This window comes from Suncus etruscus, chromosome 2 (assembly GCF_024139225.1).
Source record: "Suncus etruscus isolate mSunEtr1 chromosome 2, mSunEtr1.pri.cur, whole genome shotgun sequence".
Classification (NCBI taxonomy): domain Eukaryota; kingdom Metazoa; phylum Chordata; class Mammalia; order Eulipotyphla; family Soricidae; genus Suncus; species Suncus etruscus.
The window spans coordinates 20188178-20203031 of NC_064849.1; the positions used below are offsets into that span (position 1 = coordinate 20188178).

The following is a 14854-nucleotide window of genomic DNA, read 5'->3' on the forward strand; positions in this document are numbered from 1 at the left end:
TGGTCATATGAAAAATAAATAAAATGCAGGTGAAGACAAAAGACTGGGGCTGGGTGTGGCCCTGCCAAAGTCAAGATAGACTTGCACTTGTTAGGAAAGGTATGAAGTGCAGTGATGACTCAGCATAGTCCTACCTGGAATGTCCAGAAAGTTCTACGCACTGCTCATACAACAGGGAAGGAAAAGAAACAGAGAAACAAGAATATGGTCATGTCCCACCACACTGAGTCGATAATGTAACATAGCCAACTGTTTAACAATCCAGAATGAGTCCATGTGGATGATGAGACTTGCCCATACCTGGGGTGGGCCGGCTATTTTGAATAATAGAATAAAAGTGTGGGTGTCGAGAAAGCAAGGGAGCAGCAAGGGAGACAGACAACTCCTGAGAGAAAGACCCGAGTTAGGCAGACATGCCGCAGGGGTTAATGATGGAGAAAAGCTATGAGGGAATAAAGCCAGCTGACTCCAATGAAACTTAACTGACTGCTTGTGAATTATTTCCCCACCATTATCCTGCGTCTTCAGATCTGCTGGCCAAAGGGGCTAGCTAGAGACACCATGCCATGCTGAGGGAGGCCTCACCAAACAGGTGGACTTCATGCCTTTTATTTAAATCAACTCCCCTGGGTATAATCAAATAGAGGACCTTGCCCATTAGAAAGAGGAAGGAAAAGCACCTGAGTGAAGAGATCAAAACCATGCATCAGCATTTTATAGAAAAGTTTGAGGGCCCATTAAACGTGAGACCAGACCTGTTTGCTTCGGGATCAGGGAAATACAGTTCAGGCTACAAATGAACTACTTTTATTTCCAGTTCATCTTTCAGGTTTCCATTGGGCATCCCCAGGAATCGTTGGTTGTATGTGGCACAGAGAACGGATCTATACATATATCATGGTTCAACTGGTCAGAAAGATCAGGGAGACATGTTTGAGAGGGACACGTACAGAGGGATGGGGATGGAGAAGATGCAGAGCTGGTATTTCTAGAGATGTATCAGGGAGAGATGAGCAGTGCATGAATGTAAAATAATATCCCCATGTTGTAAAATCACCCTCACACTGTATTTTTAATCCCAGGCAAATGGGTCTGAAGAAGCAGGGTAGGGGCAAAGGATTAATAAACCAAGCCAGTCAGGAGTCATGGAGTCAGTGGCTTCTCCCTCGTGTTCTCTCCAAGGATGCCAAGCTAAACTGCTCTTTCTTTATTAAACCAATACCAATCCAGAAGTAATCCACCAGGAGGGGGAAGGTCAAATGATCCAGGTGGGTTTTAATATATGAAAGGGCTAAATTTAAAGGAAAGAGGAAGATAGGGGTACACATGTGTTTTGGTTTAACAGCTAGGTGTCATCTTACACATGAAGCAGAAGCCAGATGAAAGAAATTACCATGAAAGCTTGTCATGCAGAACTAAACCCAACAGTGCTTGGAGAAATGGCAAAGCCAAGCAGGGAAACAAGGCTGGCACATTCACAAGACACGATGTGAAGAGTCTCATGATAGTCTTTGTCTTTAATTATCTATTTTGGTTTTGGGGGTCACACCTGGCTATATACTGTGCTGGATTCAAAACAGGATCAGTGAGATAGTTGACAAGAGTCAATCCTATATACTACCTCTTGGGTCCCATGACCGTCTTTGAATGGAAGAATAGAAGTGCCTGAAACATCTCCCACAGGATACTAAGTGTTGGGGGAATGCAGTGTGTGTGTGGCGGGGGGGGGGGGGGGGGGGGGGAGAGCGTCTCAGAACATGGGGCATTTCCAAGCAAGCAAAACTTTTCCTACATAGGAAAGTCGAGTCCCTCCACCAAAATTCACTTTGTCTCATGATTCGCTTGAACCAACAACATCAAGAAATATTATGAAACTTGTGATGCTAGGCCTTCAGAGGGCATGCATCTCCCTCATATTGGAGCTCAGCTGCCCAGGTAGAAAAGTTCTGTGGGGCTAGGTGGCCACGCTTCCAATTGAGCACCAAGAGTGCAAGAACAGCATTACCTCTGAATGCAGTCGTTGGCAGAATCAGGAAAAAGAGCTAAGTGCCATGACAGGCCATCAGGCCCTATGTGTTATTGCAACCCAGAGACAAGCCTTTGAGGAATTCTGGAACATGCACTTTGTCTCCTAGATTGGTGGTTTCCAGATGGAATATTGGCCATTATGGTTCATAAATTACTAGTGACTTAAGAGTACTTAGCATATATTAAAGGTTTGTCATTACAAATGTAACTAGATTATGTAGAAATCTACTTTCATTTTCATTGTATTTTCTAAGTGTGATTAAATATCTTTATAACTTTGAACTATTCTGTATTTATTATGAATTGCCTATTGTTATTCTATCAATTGGGTTTGTTCATTTGTTTTGTGTCACACCTGATGTTCAGGGATCACTCCTGAGGGTTCTTGGGGGACCATATGCAATGCCAGGACTCAACCGATGTTGGCTGCTAACAAGGTAAGCACCTTGTCCACTGTACTATCTCTCTAGCTCGTGGGGTGTCTATTTTTTTTTTTTGATTCACAGAAACAGGAAATAGTTGTGTCCTGCTTCACAAATGTTAGTTCCCACTTTGCTGCTTGAAAACCTTGTGACTCATGAGGATGGCGGCGTTTGCCTTGCATATGGCTGACCCAGGTTTGATCCCTTGGTCCCTCAAACCTGACATGAGTAATTTTTTGTTTGTTTTTTGGCGGCCACACCTGTTTGATGCTCAGGGGTTATTCCTGGCTAAGCGCTCAGAAATCGCCCCTTGCTTGGGGGGACCATATGGGATGCCGGGGGATCGAGCCACAGTACTTCCTTGGCTAGTGCTTGCAAGGCAGAGACCTTACCTCTAGTGCCACCTCTCCGGCCCCAAGAGTAATTTCTAAGCTCAGAGCTAGGAGTAACCCCTGAATGCTGCTAGGTGTAACTCAGAAACCTTCCCCACGCTCCACAAAAAAGTTGAGAAAATCTTTTAACTCCAAGATATATTGCTTTGTATGTACTCTATAAAATTTCCTATGGGTGAAGTTATTATAGATTGGTACGGGGGGGGGGGATGGCTCAAAGTGCTGAGCATATGCTTTACATGTGGTAGGTCTAGGGTAGGTCCCCAGCACCCCATCATGGTCCTCCACACACAAAGTTCTGCTATGTGTGGGTCAAAACACCAAGTTATCATTTGATGAGTCTCATGGTTAAAGAATGCTTTTCTCTTCCAAAATTAGCTTTTCATTCATCACAACTTTTGTTTTGGGGCCAAAACATGTAGTGCTCAGGACTTACTGTTGGCTCTGTAATCAAAGATCATTCACAGGATCATATGGGGTACCAGGGATTGAACAGGGTTGTCTATTATGTAAGGCAAAGCCCTATCTGCTACACTCCACCTCTTAACTACTTTTATAGCTTCATTTTGTACTTTAACCCCCATTCCAGAGCTAGTATCCTTGTATTCAAGTCTGGTTCCAAGCATCCCTACCCCACTGATCCCTTCCTTTGCAACTGGGCTGCCCTGAATCAGTTTTATACCAGGGGTCAAACTCAATTTACCTGGGGGCCGCAGAAGGCAAAGCTGGGGTGATCCTTGAGTGCAAAGTCAGTAGTAAGCCTTGAACATTGGGGGTGTGACCCAAACAACTAAAACAAAAAAAGATTCCTCTAGGGCAGGGCCACAAAATGTACGAGGGCCATTTGCGGCCCGTGGGCCGTGAGTTTGAGACCCGTTTTATACCCAGAGGTTGTTTGCTGCTTTCCAGATCTACTGGCTATCTACTCTTCTTGAAAATGAATGTGTCAAGAAAAATAAAAAAATAAAAAAATCAATACAGTTGGCATTTCGGCTATTGAAGGAACCCCAAACCACCATATGCATAAACTGGCCTTGACGACATGTCTATGCTGAGGAGTTGCTCATGGCTTGGAGCAATGGTCTTCAAACTACGGCCACATATTGTATTTATCCCATTTTGTTTCTTCACTTCTAAATAAGATATATGCAGTGTGCATAGAAATTTGTTCAGAATTTTTGTTTTTACTATAATCTGGCCCTCCAACAGTCTGAAGGACAGTGAGCTGGCCCCCTGTTTAAAAAGTTTGAGGAGCCCTGGTAGAGGATGATTTTACTCTTGAATCAGGAATGTGATCCCTACCATGGTCCCTCTAGTGGGCTCCACTCATCCCAGAGACCTTGGGCTCATGCCTTATCTCAGGGCCATTAGGACAGCCCTTGGGCCAATGTCAGCTGTACCCAATGACATCACCCCTACAGAGTGGTGGTTTGCAAATGGCTCTTGGCTCCGTTCCTCTACCCTCACCTGCAAAGTGCTGATGCAAAGTGCAGGCTCAATGCAGAGGGGAGCTGGGACTCAGGAAGGGCACCTCCAGGCTCTTTGGCTGAGACAGCGAACAGGACCACTGGAGTCGCTGTTCCCAGAGACCAGATGCCTGCACAAAGCACCAGCGTCACTGTCCTACCTGCCCCCCACAACATATACACAGCAGCACCCCCCAAGTCAGAAGTCAAAGAATTTTTAATTGTTCTACACACACTTCTATAAAGAGTTCTAATTGAGAAAAAATATAAAGCCTTTTAAGAGACTCAACTCCTGGAGTGTTGAATCCCTCCTCTAGAGTGTCCAGGCTGAGAACCAACATTAGCAGAAGGATCATGCAAACGTGAGACAGAGGACAGAAACCCACAAGGCATCCGGGAGGGTCAGGGACTGAGTATGGGGGTGGGGCCTACAGTGCCAGGTCTCTCTCCCACCCCACCCTATGCTATCACTTTCGATTGGAAAAGGACCCACAACTCACCCCTTGTGCCCTGCGAAAAGCCCTCCTCCTGTGCAGCTACAGGGACTCCTCTGCCCCTTGTGCTCCTGGGGAGATTGGCTCCCGCTTCTTTGGTTCCACTCGGTGAACAATTGTGCTTAAGACTCATCCCCACCCCCCAAATTCCGAGTTCCTGCTGGGGGGTTCTAAAGGCACTGATGGGAGTCTTGGGGAACCCCCCCTCAAGGACTGCCACCTTTCCTGTGCTCCTTATGGGCCCCTCCATGCTCTGCTCACACCTATGAGTCAAAGACTGGCCTCTGGAAACATTCTCAACTGTGCAGGGATTTCTGAGCCCCTCTCCCCCAAATCCTACCTTGTACCCTCAACCAGGGAGGGGACCAGGATCCTGGGGCTTTCATCTGGGGTGCCAGACCCTGGGAGACTCAATTTCAAGATGATAATATCAGAAAACATCTGGGGACCTCCCTCTGGCCCCCCAGACCTGGAGGTCAGCAGTATTGGGGTCCTCGAGAGGCCCGGGCTCTAGTAAAAGGGCAGGGTTGGGAAGGGCCGAGGCGACAGCACATGGACCCAGAGCAGTAAGGATACAAGCTAATAAACAGGGACTGAGAGCCAGAGAGGCTGGAAGAGAAAAGGAGGGAGGACAGGGAAGCCTGGAAGGCTGGGGCCCTCACACCACCCCACAGATGAGGGTCTCCACCACAAAGGTGTTCTCGAAATGGCGGATGGCATTGCAGTGCTTGGCCGCTCGCTTGGTGATGCCTGGAAAAGAGAGAGAAGATCCTATGAGATACCACTGCAGGGTCAAAGAGGGCATCAGTCTCAGCATGAGCAGAGTTGCCAGGACGATGCCTGTCTGGATTCAGCTACAGGCAGCAAAGTGATTGTTTAGTTCCACTGTCCAGTTCTGCTATGTGCCCTATCTGCAAAGCTGTCACTTAACCTCCCTGTGCTGTCTCCTCAAGCAGCACAATGGAACAGAAAAATTTAACCTCCCTGTGCTGTCTCCTCAAGCAGCACAGTGGAGCAGGAAAAATAATACCCCCACCACTCTTTTTTCCCCCTGGTTTTTGGTTCCACACCCAGTGGTGCCCAGGAGTTACTCCTGGCTTTCGAGGAACCATAGGGGATGTAAGAAATAGCACTGGTTGGCCACATGCAAGGCAAGTGCCCTACCCGCTATGCTATGGCTTGAGTCCAACCAACACTCATTTTTTTAAGGAATAGTGCTGGGACCGGAGGAGCAATAGTACAGAGAGGAGGGTGCTTGCCTTGCATGTGGCTGGCCGGGGTTGGATCCTGGGCATCTCATGGGGTCCCCAGAGCCTAACAGGAATGATTCCTGAGTGTAGGGCCAGCATATAAACCCTGAGCATCACACAGTATGTCCCCAAAGGCCAAACCAAACCAAACCAAAAAGCAAGAAACTGAGTGTTAACAGCACTTAACAGCTGTTCAGTTAACACTAGCTGCCCAGTGGTGTGCTCCTCTGAGCTCAGGGGCAGTGGGACATTGGGTTTAGGGGGTGGCACAATCAACGGGATTTGCTGGCACTCACGTCTCGGGGTACCCCGGCGGCGCAGGCGGTATGTGTCCTTTCCGTTGCACAAGTGGTAGATGAAGGAGCCCAGTGATTCCTTGTCGCTGACGTATTCAGTGACCACCATTTCCTCCTGGATGATGTACGTCTGCGGCAGGTAGGTCCCTCTCTGCCAGGAGAGAAGGGGCAGCTCACTCAGCCTCACCTCACACACCCTCCTCGAACCCCGCCTGGCCTCCACCTCCAGGAGGCTCAGGCTTTTCATCTGTCCACGTGTGCCACATGCATGCGCCTGTACAAGCCTGGTGAGCCAGGGCGTTGCCCACACATGCACAGATGCCCTGAAGACTCCTGCCAAGGGCAGGGGCTCCATGGGTAAAAGGGGAAAGGCCACAAGTCTAGGAAGAAGAGCCTTCAGAATGGGGGGCTGGCATGGAGGAAGACAGCAATCTGGGGTGTAGATGGGGCAGGAACGACGCATCTGAGTCACACCCTTGTGACGGGAAACTCCACAACCCCACACTAGCCTTGCAGAGGGTGGACGCAATGCTGCCCCCACTCCACTCCACTCCACTCACCTTCACATTCATGAGAAGCTCCCAGAAGTTTCTCGGGGGCAACACGATGGTGGTGTTGAGCTCAATGACGTAGCATTTGTCCAGGGAGATGTCATGGTAGGCAGTGAGACCCTGGTGAGGGTTTGGGGGGGGGTAAGAAGGAAAGATACCTAAATCTCTATAGGGGGTGTCTTAAGTCAGTAAAGGCATAAACTTCACCCCTTCTAGTGCCAGCACCCTAAGTTTCTCAAAATCTTGGGGTTACATTTCCCTCTTCCATTTCTTGCCTTTGTGCAGATAAAATGTACTTGTAAGAGCTGAGGTTTGGGGAGACAGTACTGTTACAGTTCCCAAGCGTAGCAGCAGTCTCGGGACAGCCTAGGCTCTCAGAGGTTCTGTCTCAGAAGACCCCGGGTTTCTGCTTGCAAGAATGTGGCCCTGAAGGGCAAAGTCAGCCAGCCCAGAAGCTGGGAAGTAGCACCAGGAACCCCCTGACCTCAAAGGTATCCTAGCATGGGGCAGAGGTGTGGATCTGTAAGAAACTGTGTGGGGTCCTGGGTTTGAGTCTTCTCATCGCACAAATGAAATAAAAATACAACCAAATCAAACTGCTGCCTCAGGTGGGCTTCTGACTGTGAAGGGACTCAGGAGAATCTTCCGGATTGGGATTCAGGGATTGTTCCAGATCTTGACCCAGGTGGAAGGGTACATATATAAGCTTGCAGCCCATATCCACTCAATGTCCTGGGAGGTGCTCTATTTCCAGAAAATGTCACTAATCCAAAGTGTCACCTTGCAAACATCTAATTAAAAGGGAACACTGGGGGGGCTGGGTTAGCACACATAGCAGGGAGGAAGTTGACCTTGCACAAGGGTGACGAAGGTCTGATCCCCAATATGGTCTCCTGAGTTCACCAGGAGCAATTCCTGAGTGCAAACCTGGAGTAAACCTGAGCACCAATGGGTGTAGCCCCCAAACCAAAATAAATGGGACACTGGGCTGCTCAGGCCAGTCCTACTCACAGCTCACCCCTTCCTTTTACTGACATTGTGGGGAGCACCAAGCTCAATGGATGAGGGGCCTTGTCCTGCTATCAAGTTACTTCCTCAGCCCCTAAATGCAGTTCCTCCTCCATACAATAATGCATCACCGGGCATCCTGGCACCCCCTAGCTGTCTCCTGGCTCTTCCACTCCCTCCCGCTGGTCTCACCCGCTGGAAGTCGTGGATGATGTCTGCGGGGTCCCCGCCCCCGAACTGGGGCACGGGCACATTGATGCGCTCATAGTTTTCCTCCAGATAAATGTTCACGTCCTCCTCCAGCTCCATGTGCATGCGCAGCTTCGAGGACAGTGAGTCCTCGTAGAACATGCCGCAGTGGAAGAAGTTGTCCCGGGCCAGCTGTGGGAGCAGTGACAGATCTGGTTAGGCGCCAGGCCTCCCTGCCACTTCTACTCCGGAGCCCTATTCCATTACGGGGAGACCAAGAAACGTGGGGAGGGCAAGCCAGGTCTGTAAGTTCTAGAATGGATGGCTTGGCTTCCCTTGGGCCTCAGTTTCCCCAGTTGCAAAGAGAGGATCTCAGGGACCCTTGGGGGGTGGAGGTAAGGGCAGGACTGCCCTGCAAGTGTCCACGTGTGCCAACAGCAGGATCTGGCCCATCTCTCCTGCTCCCCCTCTGTGGAACCCTGCAAAACCTGATGGGAGGTCCCTTAGCATGTAAGCTGTGACTCCCACCCATGCAGCTCATAAGTCTAGTCTCATACTGTCAAGCAGGAGATGGGGGTCAGTAATCACTAGGGCATCTGGTCACCTGGGTCATGGGGGAAAGAGGTGCCAGAGGCTCCATATCTGAGAGGTGCTGGGACACTGGGTGGGTCAGCACCCTTTTCTCTATCCATTTCCAAGAGAAAGAACCACCCATGAATTGAATTGTCCCAGGGGCTGTTGTGAATGGGGTGAGAGGGAGAAAGCTGGGAGGGTATGAGTGGGAGGCTGAGAAGAGGGAACCACCAGCCAGGGACCCCCACCATTCAGGATAGAGTGGGAGTGGGCTGTGGGAGTGGAGGAAGAGGAGGAAGAAAAGCAGAAGGTACTCTGGCAGGCAAATGGGAGCTGAGAATCCAGGTCAAAGTTTCCCAGGAAAATCTGGGTGAGGATAAAAAAGCAAAGTCTTAGGGTAGATGGCACCACATAGGCCAGGGGTCTCAAACTCTCGGCCCTCCGTACAACATTTTGTGGCCCGCGTCCAGCCTTCAAATATCACAGTATTCGCGATTATTCGCGCGAAAATAAAAATTGCATTAGTAAGAAAAAACTCGCATTAAACATTCGCATACCCCGAGCAGTTCTGTTCAGGGTATGCAAATGTTTAATGAGAGTTTTTTCTTACTAACGCAATTTTTTTATTGCGAATTTTCGGTAAGCAAAATCCCTTATGTGGCCCTGCCTCACCCTGACTTTGCCACCTTCGGCCCCCCAGGTAAATTGAGTTTGAGACCCCTGACATAGGCCTTTTGTGAGGGCTCCTCTCCAGCTTTCATGTCCCTCCATATCCATGCTTTTGGGCAGCCTCCATTCCCAGGGTGCTAGGGGGTGGGTGTTGTTCCTCAAAGACTAGCAGTGAAGACAGTGTGAGGAAGACCCCACCCCACCTCGTTTTTAGCAGCCATGTCCAGGACTGGGACAGAATTCCCTCCAGACAATTCTGGGTGTTGGTATCTGGGGGGTGGCATGCACAGGGCCCCCCTATTCCAAAGACCCCTCTTCCCCAGTTCCCAGGCTTACCTGTGCCAGGAAGAAGTATCGATAGATGTAGACAGAGGCGAACACCAATCCCATGAGCAGCACCACCATCCCCATGGACAGATAGCACATGCCGCTCATGCCCACGGAGATTCCCTTCCTGTGGCGCTGGCATGGGGGTTGCTCCTCCTGCGGACATAGTGCAAGATCAGCCTCAGGGACTACCTACTGACCCGTGGGGAGGTGTCGGACAGAATCCCTCACCCAGTTCAACACAGAGCCACGCCATGGGAATATCAAGGTGCACCTGTGAGCTGGGATGGGGCCTCTCTTTGCCTGGATTGCCTGGGAAAGGCTGGAATGGGGGTCCAGTGTGGGCCTTCCCCTGACCCCCACAGCATGGTCCATGCCAGGCATGAGTGCAGCCTGCTAGGGTAAAGCTGGATCCTCAGACACTGGCCAGGGAAGAGAGAGCCTGCAGGCAAGTCTGGAGTCTCTGGAAACTGGGACTGCCCTGTTGTGTGTGGGGTAGAGGGGGACGGCAGGGGCTCAGGGAGCCCCAATCGAACTCAGGACAGCAGCACTAGGAGATTGAACTGATGGATGAGAGCAAGCACTGAACTGAGAGTTCAGGTATCAGGCTCCTGACTGGGACTTCTTTCTCCCAGTCTGTCGTCTCTCCTGCCTAACCTGAAGTCAAAATTTGCCCAGCTGTCTTTGCCCCCAAAGCTTAGGTCAGAGGTCACTCCACCACCTCCAGTTGCTAAGGCAGGAGAATGGCTAGAGAGTAGGGACAGACCAGGGACACCCCCTTGCCTCCTCTTAGAATGAGTCTAAAGACCTCCCTTCACTGCACTCAGCTGGTTCCGACTGCCCCAGTGCCCCCCATTTTGCAGCCCAAAACTGAAGCTGGTCTGAAACAACTCCAAGTCACTGGGAAACCTCTTCAAGCTGGGCCCTACTCTGGGGGGGGTCCCACAATCCAGACCAAGAGAAGCACCAGAGCCCATGGGAGAATCTCTCATGGCGGAAGGTAGGGTGCTGAGCAAGGTTACTACAACACAGCCAGAGCAGGAGGGGGTGTCCAGTGGGGCCCACAAGCAGCACCCCATGGCTGATGGGCATATTCTGCCTCACCTTCCCAGATGCTCCTATAAAATAGAGGTCTGCTCCCCCAGCTGTGGTGCTTCAGGGGCCCTGAAATGGGGGTCGATGACACAGAATCTAGCAAGGCAGCCCATAAGCAGTCTTCATATAGAGCTGGATGAGAGGGGAATAGGGGATCCCCCAGTTAAGCAGGTTCTCATGCAAATATTTTGCTTGAGGGGGGAGAGGTGGGCAGAGAGGGGAGAGGGAAAAGAGAGATGAGAAGGGGGGCAAACAGCTGATGAGGCATTTGCCTTACACATAGCAGACACAGGTTCAATCCCCAGGTACCCCATAAGGTCTCCTGGACCCCAACAAGAGTGACCTCTGAGCACAAAAGGCATGACCCAAAACCAAAAAAATTGGGGGGGGGGGTCACTCCCTGCAACACTCAGGGGTCACTCTTGTTTCTGCGCTCAGAAATCTCGCTCCTGGCAGACTCAGGGGATCATATGGGATGCAAAAAATTTAACCCAGATCTGTCCTGGGTCGGCAACTTGCAAGGCAAATGCCCTACTGCTATGCTATCTCTCCAGCCCCCCAAAACCAAAAAGAAATGAAGTCAGGGTGCTTGCCGACAAAAGCCCCCCCCCCCCGGAAGACCCAGTCACAGCCACAACAGGCAGTCCAGGCCACCTCCCTCGGTTGTCCACCTCCCTCAGCATCTCCACAGCTGGTACTTGGGGGCTTCCCTTCCACATGGAAACATGACATAGTTTCCACAGCAACCAGGCCTGGCACACTAGTGTGGACACCAGAGCCTGGTATCCAGGGGGCTGTGTCTCCTGTGCTGCTTCCAAGGGCCCAGGCCCAAAACGACAGCCAACTGGAGCATTAACTCAGCAACCCTCAACAGCCTGGGAGAAGGTAGGACCCACAGGAAGGCTCTCTCAACGAGCCCAAGCAGATTAAAGAACCACAGGCCACAGAGGCTAACAGGAGAATCCCAAGAATGGAGACCCAGCCTGCTGCCCATCACCTGGTCCCTTTCACCAGCTTTCCCCAGTTTTCTGTGAGGAGCAGAGCAGGACCCCAGCAGTTGTGAGAGCTGGGGACATATGGAAAATGAGTGGGTAGACACAGTGGGCAGGCAGTGTCTGCTCCATGTTGTGGAAGGAGAGGGGAGAGAAGAGGACTGGAGAAAAGGGAGGGGAAGGAAGCGAAGGGAACATTGAGGAGAGAGAAGTGAGGAAGAAAGGGGAGAAGAGGAGGGGGTAGGTTAGAGGGAAGGAAGGAGATGGGAGGAGGAAAAGGGGGGGAAGGGAAGAAGAGAAGCAAGAGGAGGAGAGAGGAAGGAGGGAGGGAAAGGGGGAAGGGAAAGGGAAGAAGTGGGGAGGGAAGGTGGAGCCCCAGGCCAAGGCAGGCCAGGAATGGGGCTGATCCATCCTGGGGCGAAGGTCACTGAGGTTAGCAGGATCCAGGTGGGACCTGGATCCATCAACAGGGAGAGCAGCAGGGGTTAGAACCCCCAGCTCAGCCCTCTGGGGGACCCAGCCCCCACCTGGGCCTGAGGCCAGAGTGAAACCTGAGTCCCAGGTATGCGGGCCTTGGAGGGAAGCAATTGCCCAGAAGCTCGGAAAGTTGGGGAGGAGAGAGAAGCGAGTGGGGAGGCCGTCACACCTGGGTACGTGGCTCAGGAGGGGCCAGGCCAGCCTCTCAGGATCTGTCCTGGGGCTCCGGGCAAGCAGGCAGCTGGGCTCCCCTCCCGGGCCCCCCGCGGCTCTGGCTTCTAGTGCAAACTGGGGGACAAAACCGCCAGTGTTCTTACATTTGCTCGCTGGGAGGAGACCCAGAGGCCAGTTTGGGGCGCAAGGGGGGGTCCGATTTCAATCCCCCCAGACCCAAGAACCAGGCATGGAAAAAAACCAGCTAAGCAGCTGCTCCTCCGGGCTTCCCCCATGCTGGCCGCCCTGGGCAGGGACCCCTATCCCCCCCCCCCCCAAGCTCCTCTTTCCAATGAGGCAGATTATTTTTTTTTGGTGGGGCGGCTTTAGGCCACTGCAAACCACCTACAGAAAGATGCTGTTTGTTTCTATTTCTTGGGGTTCTGGGCTAGAAGTCCACCAAGGTGGGGGATTGGATTGGGGGAACTGGGGCTGAATGCTAAGGGGGGGACAGACTGTCCATCACAACCCCATCCCTGCCCCCCCAGCTGCTCAGGGGTTACAGATTTGGGCAGCCACGGTCTGCTCTTCCCAGCCAGGGTGAAGCTGAGTGTTCCAAAGACCAATGAAACATGGGCAGAGCCTGGAACCAGGTGGTGGTGGGCGGCCCTGGGCACCCCCACGGATGGCAACAGCAGAGGAGGAACCTTCCTAGGCACACCTCACTCCCAGGCTCCTTCTTGGCTGTTTCCCAGCTCGGAGACTCCCCCAGACAAGACTGGGGGGCGGGGAAGCCATGCACTTAGGGAGGAGCCAGGTAGTGGACAGACTCTCTTAAGTACCACCTCGTCGGAGAAGGGAGGGTTTGGGGGCGTCTCGGACCACAAGGACACAGCTGGTCTCGCCTCCTCCTCCTGCCAGCCCACCTCCATACTCCAGAGAAGGAGGGGGTGCACCGTGGACAGCCCCCTGGAAAGGCACCGACGAGTGGGGTGACCTGGGGAACCTCCCCACCGGGTGGAGGACAAAGCTAAATAAAGGGAAAGCAGAGGGCCCGGAGCTGTAGCACAGCGGTAAGGCGTTTGTAAAGCCTTGCATGCGGCCTACACTGGACAGACCCCGGTTCGAATCCCAGCCTCCCATAGGGTCCCCCAAGCCTGCCAGGAGTAACCCCTGAGCTCTGTGGGGTGTGAGCAAAAAATTAAAAAAAAGGAGAGGAGCAGAAAGGTCCAGAAGGCAGGAGTCGTGCAGGGGGAGGGCTATGAGTGTCTGAGCCTGGAACCCCAAATCTCGAAAAACCTGATGGCTCGTTGCAATCACAGTAGGGTTCACAGAACCAGGGGCAGACCTAGTTGCACGCTCGGAACCGGAGGAAAGGTCCACGCAGGCCTCCGAACCTCCTTCCCAGGCCCCATGCGGGGCCTCCCCAAGATTGAAACCAGACGGGTCCAGCTTTGGGAACTAGAAAGCCGGGTCCCAGAGACCTGGGAGCACTTCCCCAGCAGAGGACCAGCGCCTAGAGTCTCCCCCACTTTAGGCTCAGGTTTTGGGGAGCAGGGAGAACCCAATACCCCGCTCCCCGTTTGGAAGCGCTTGCTCCCACCACCACCCACCCACCCACCCACCTCTCCAGCCCCCAGCCCCGCTCACCCGCGCGGGCGCCAGCAGGATGTCAGCATCCGCGTTGGGCTCGGAAGCCAGGTGGGCCTTGTCGGCCTTGTCGGCCTTGCCGCCGACCGCCGCGAGCTCGAAGCTGATCTTGACCATGGCTGCAACCGTGCCAGGCCGGTCGGTGCGTGCAAGCCCGGTCGATGCAAGCAAGCCCTGGCGGTGCCACCGAGCTCTGCAAGCGCCGGAAGCCGGGAACCGCTCGCCCGTCTCCTCCGGGCCCGCCCCCGGCCCGCCCCCCGCGGGAGGGCCCTGCGCCTGCGGCCCCAGCAGCGGTTGGGGCGCGCTGACCCCCCTCCGGGGCCTGGCGGTGGGGTGCTCTTCTCCTGCTGGCTCCCTTTGGCCTCGGTCCATCGCTCAGGCTTGGTGGGACTCAGCTCTTTTCTGAGTCTTGCCTCTTGCCAGCACCCCCTCTTTGGCCAGCACCCCCCAGATGGACAGCCTGGGTGACAACAGACCTTTGTTTGTTTTTGTTTGTTTGTTTTGCTTGTTTTTTGTTTTGGGGGGACCACACCTAGGGATGCTCTTGGGTTACTCCTGGCTCTGCACTCAGGAATCATTCCTGGTGGTGTTGAGGGGAGCATGGAGGATGTTGGGAATCGAACCCTAGAAGGCCTCTTGCAAGGCAAGCGCCCAACCACCCAGTAAGGGTCCCTCCGAGGCCTGATGAAAACAGACTTTACCAGGCAAATAGAGTTTCCAGGTTAGCTCTCAGGTTTGCCTGCCTCTCTTCCTAGCCTCTTTTTCTTCGGAAATCCTGGGGCTTCCTTAGTACCTGCACCCCCACCGCATCTCTCCAACTGC

At 52.7% G+C, this 14854-nt stretch overlaps 1 protein-coding gene across 1 annotated transcript; it reads right to left on the reverse strand.

Annotated features, from left to right (window-relative positions):
• Positions 1-4507: 4507 nt before the first annotated feature.
• ITM2C (integral membrane protein 2C) lies at positions 4508-14199 on the reverse strand. The gene is made up of 6 exons (XM_049769328.1): positions 14033-14199; positions 9675-9821; positions 8100-8288; positions 6909-7019; positions 6349-6499; positions 4508-5552 (listed from the first exon to the last, which is right to left on the reverse strand). Exons 1-6 carry the CDS (start codon positions 14147-14149, stop codon positions 5461-5463), a joined length of 807 nt encoding a protein of 268 aa, XP_049625285.1. The 5' UTR covers positions 14150-14199; the 3' UTR covers positions 4508-5460.
• Positions 14200-14854: the final 655 nt, after the last annotated feature.

What these genes read in the sequence shown, in the direction of transcription:
- ITM2C (XM_049769328.1), bottom strand. Translation starts at nt 14,149, where the DNA reads ATGGTCAAGATCAGCTTCGAGCTCGCGGCGGTCGGCGGCAAGGCCGAC. An exon ending in TCCTGCTGGCGCCCGCGCGG is followed by an intron (nt 9,822 to 14,032) that starts GTGAGCGGGGCT and finishes CTATGTCCGCAG; the next exon opens with GAGGAGCAACCCCCATGCCA. An exon ending in GATACTTCTTCCTGGCACAG is followed by an intron (nt 8,289 to 9,674) that starts GTAAGCCTGGGA and finishes CTGCTCCCACAG; the next exon opens with CTGGCCCGGGACAACTTCTT.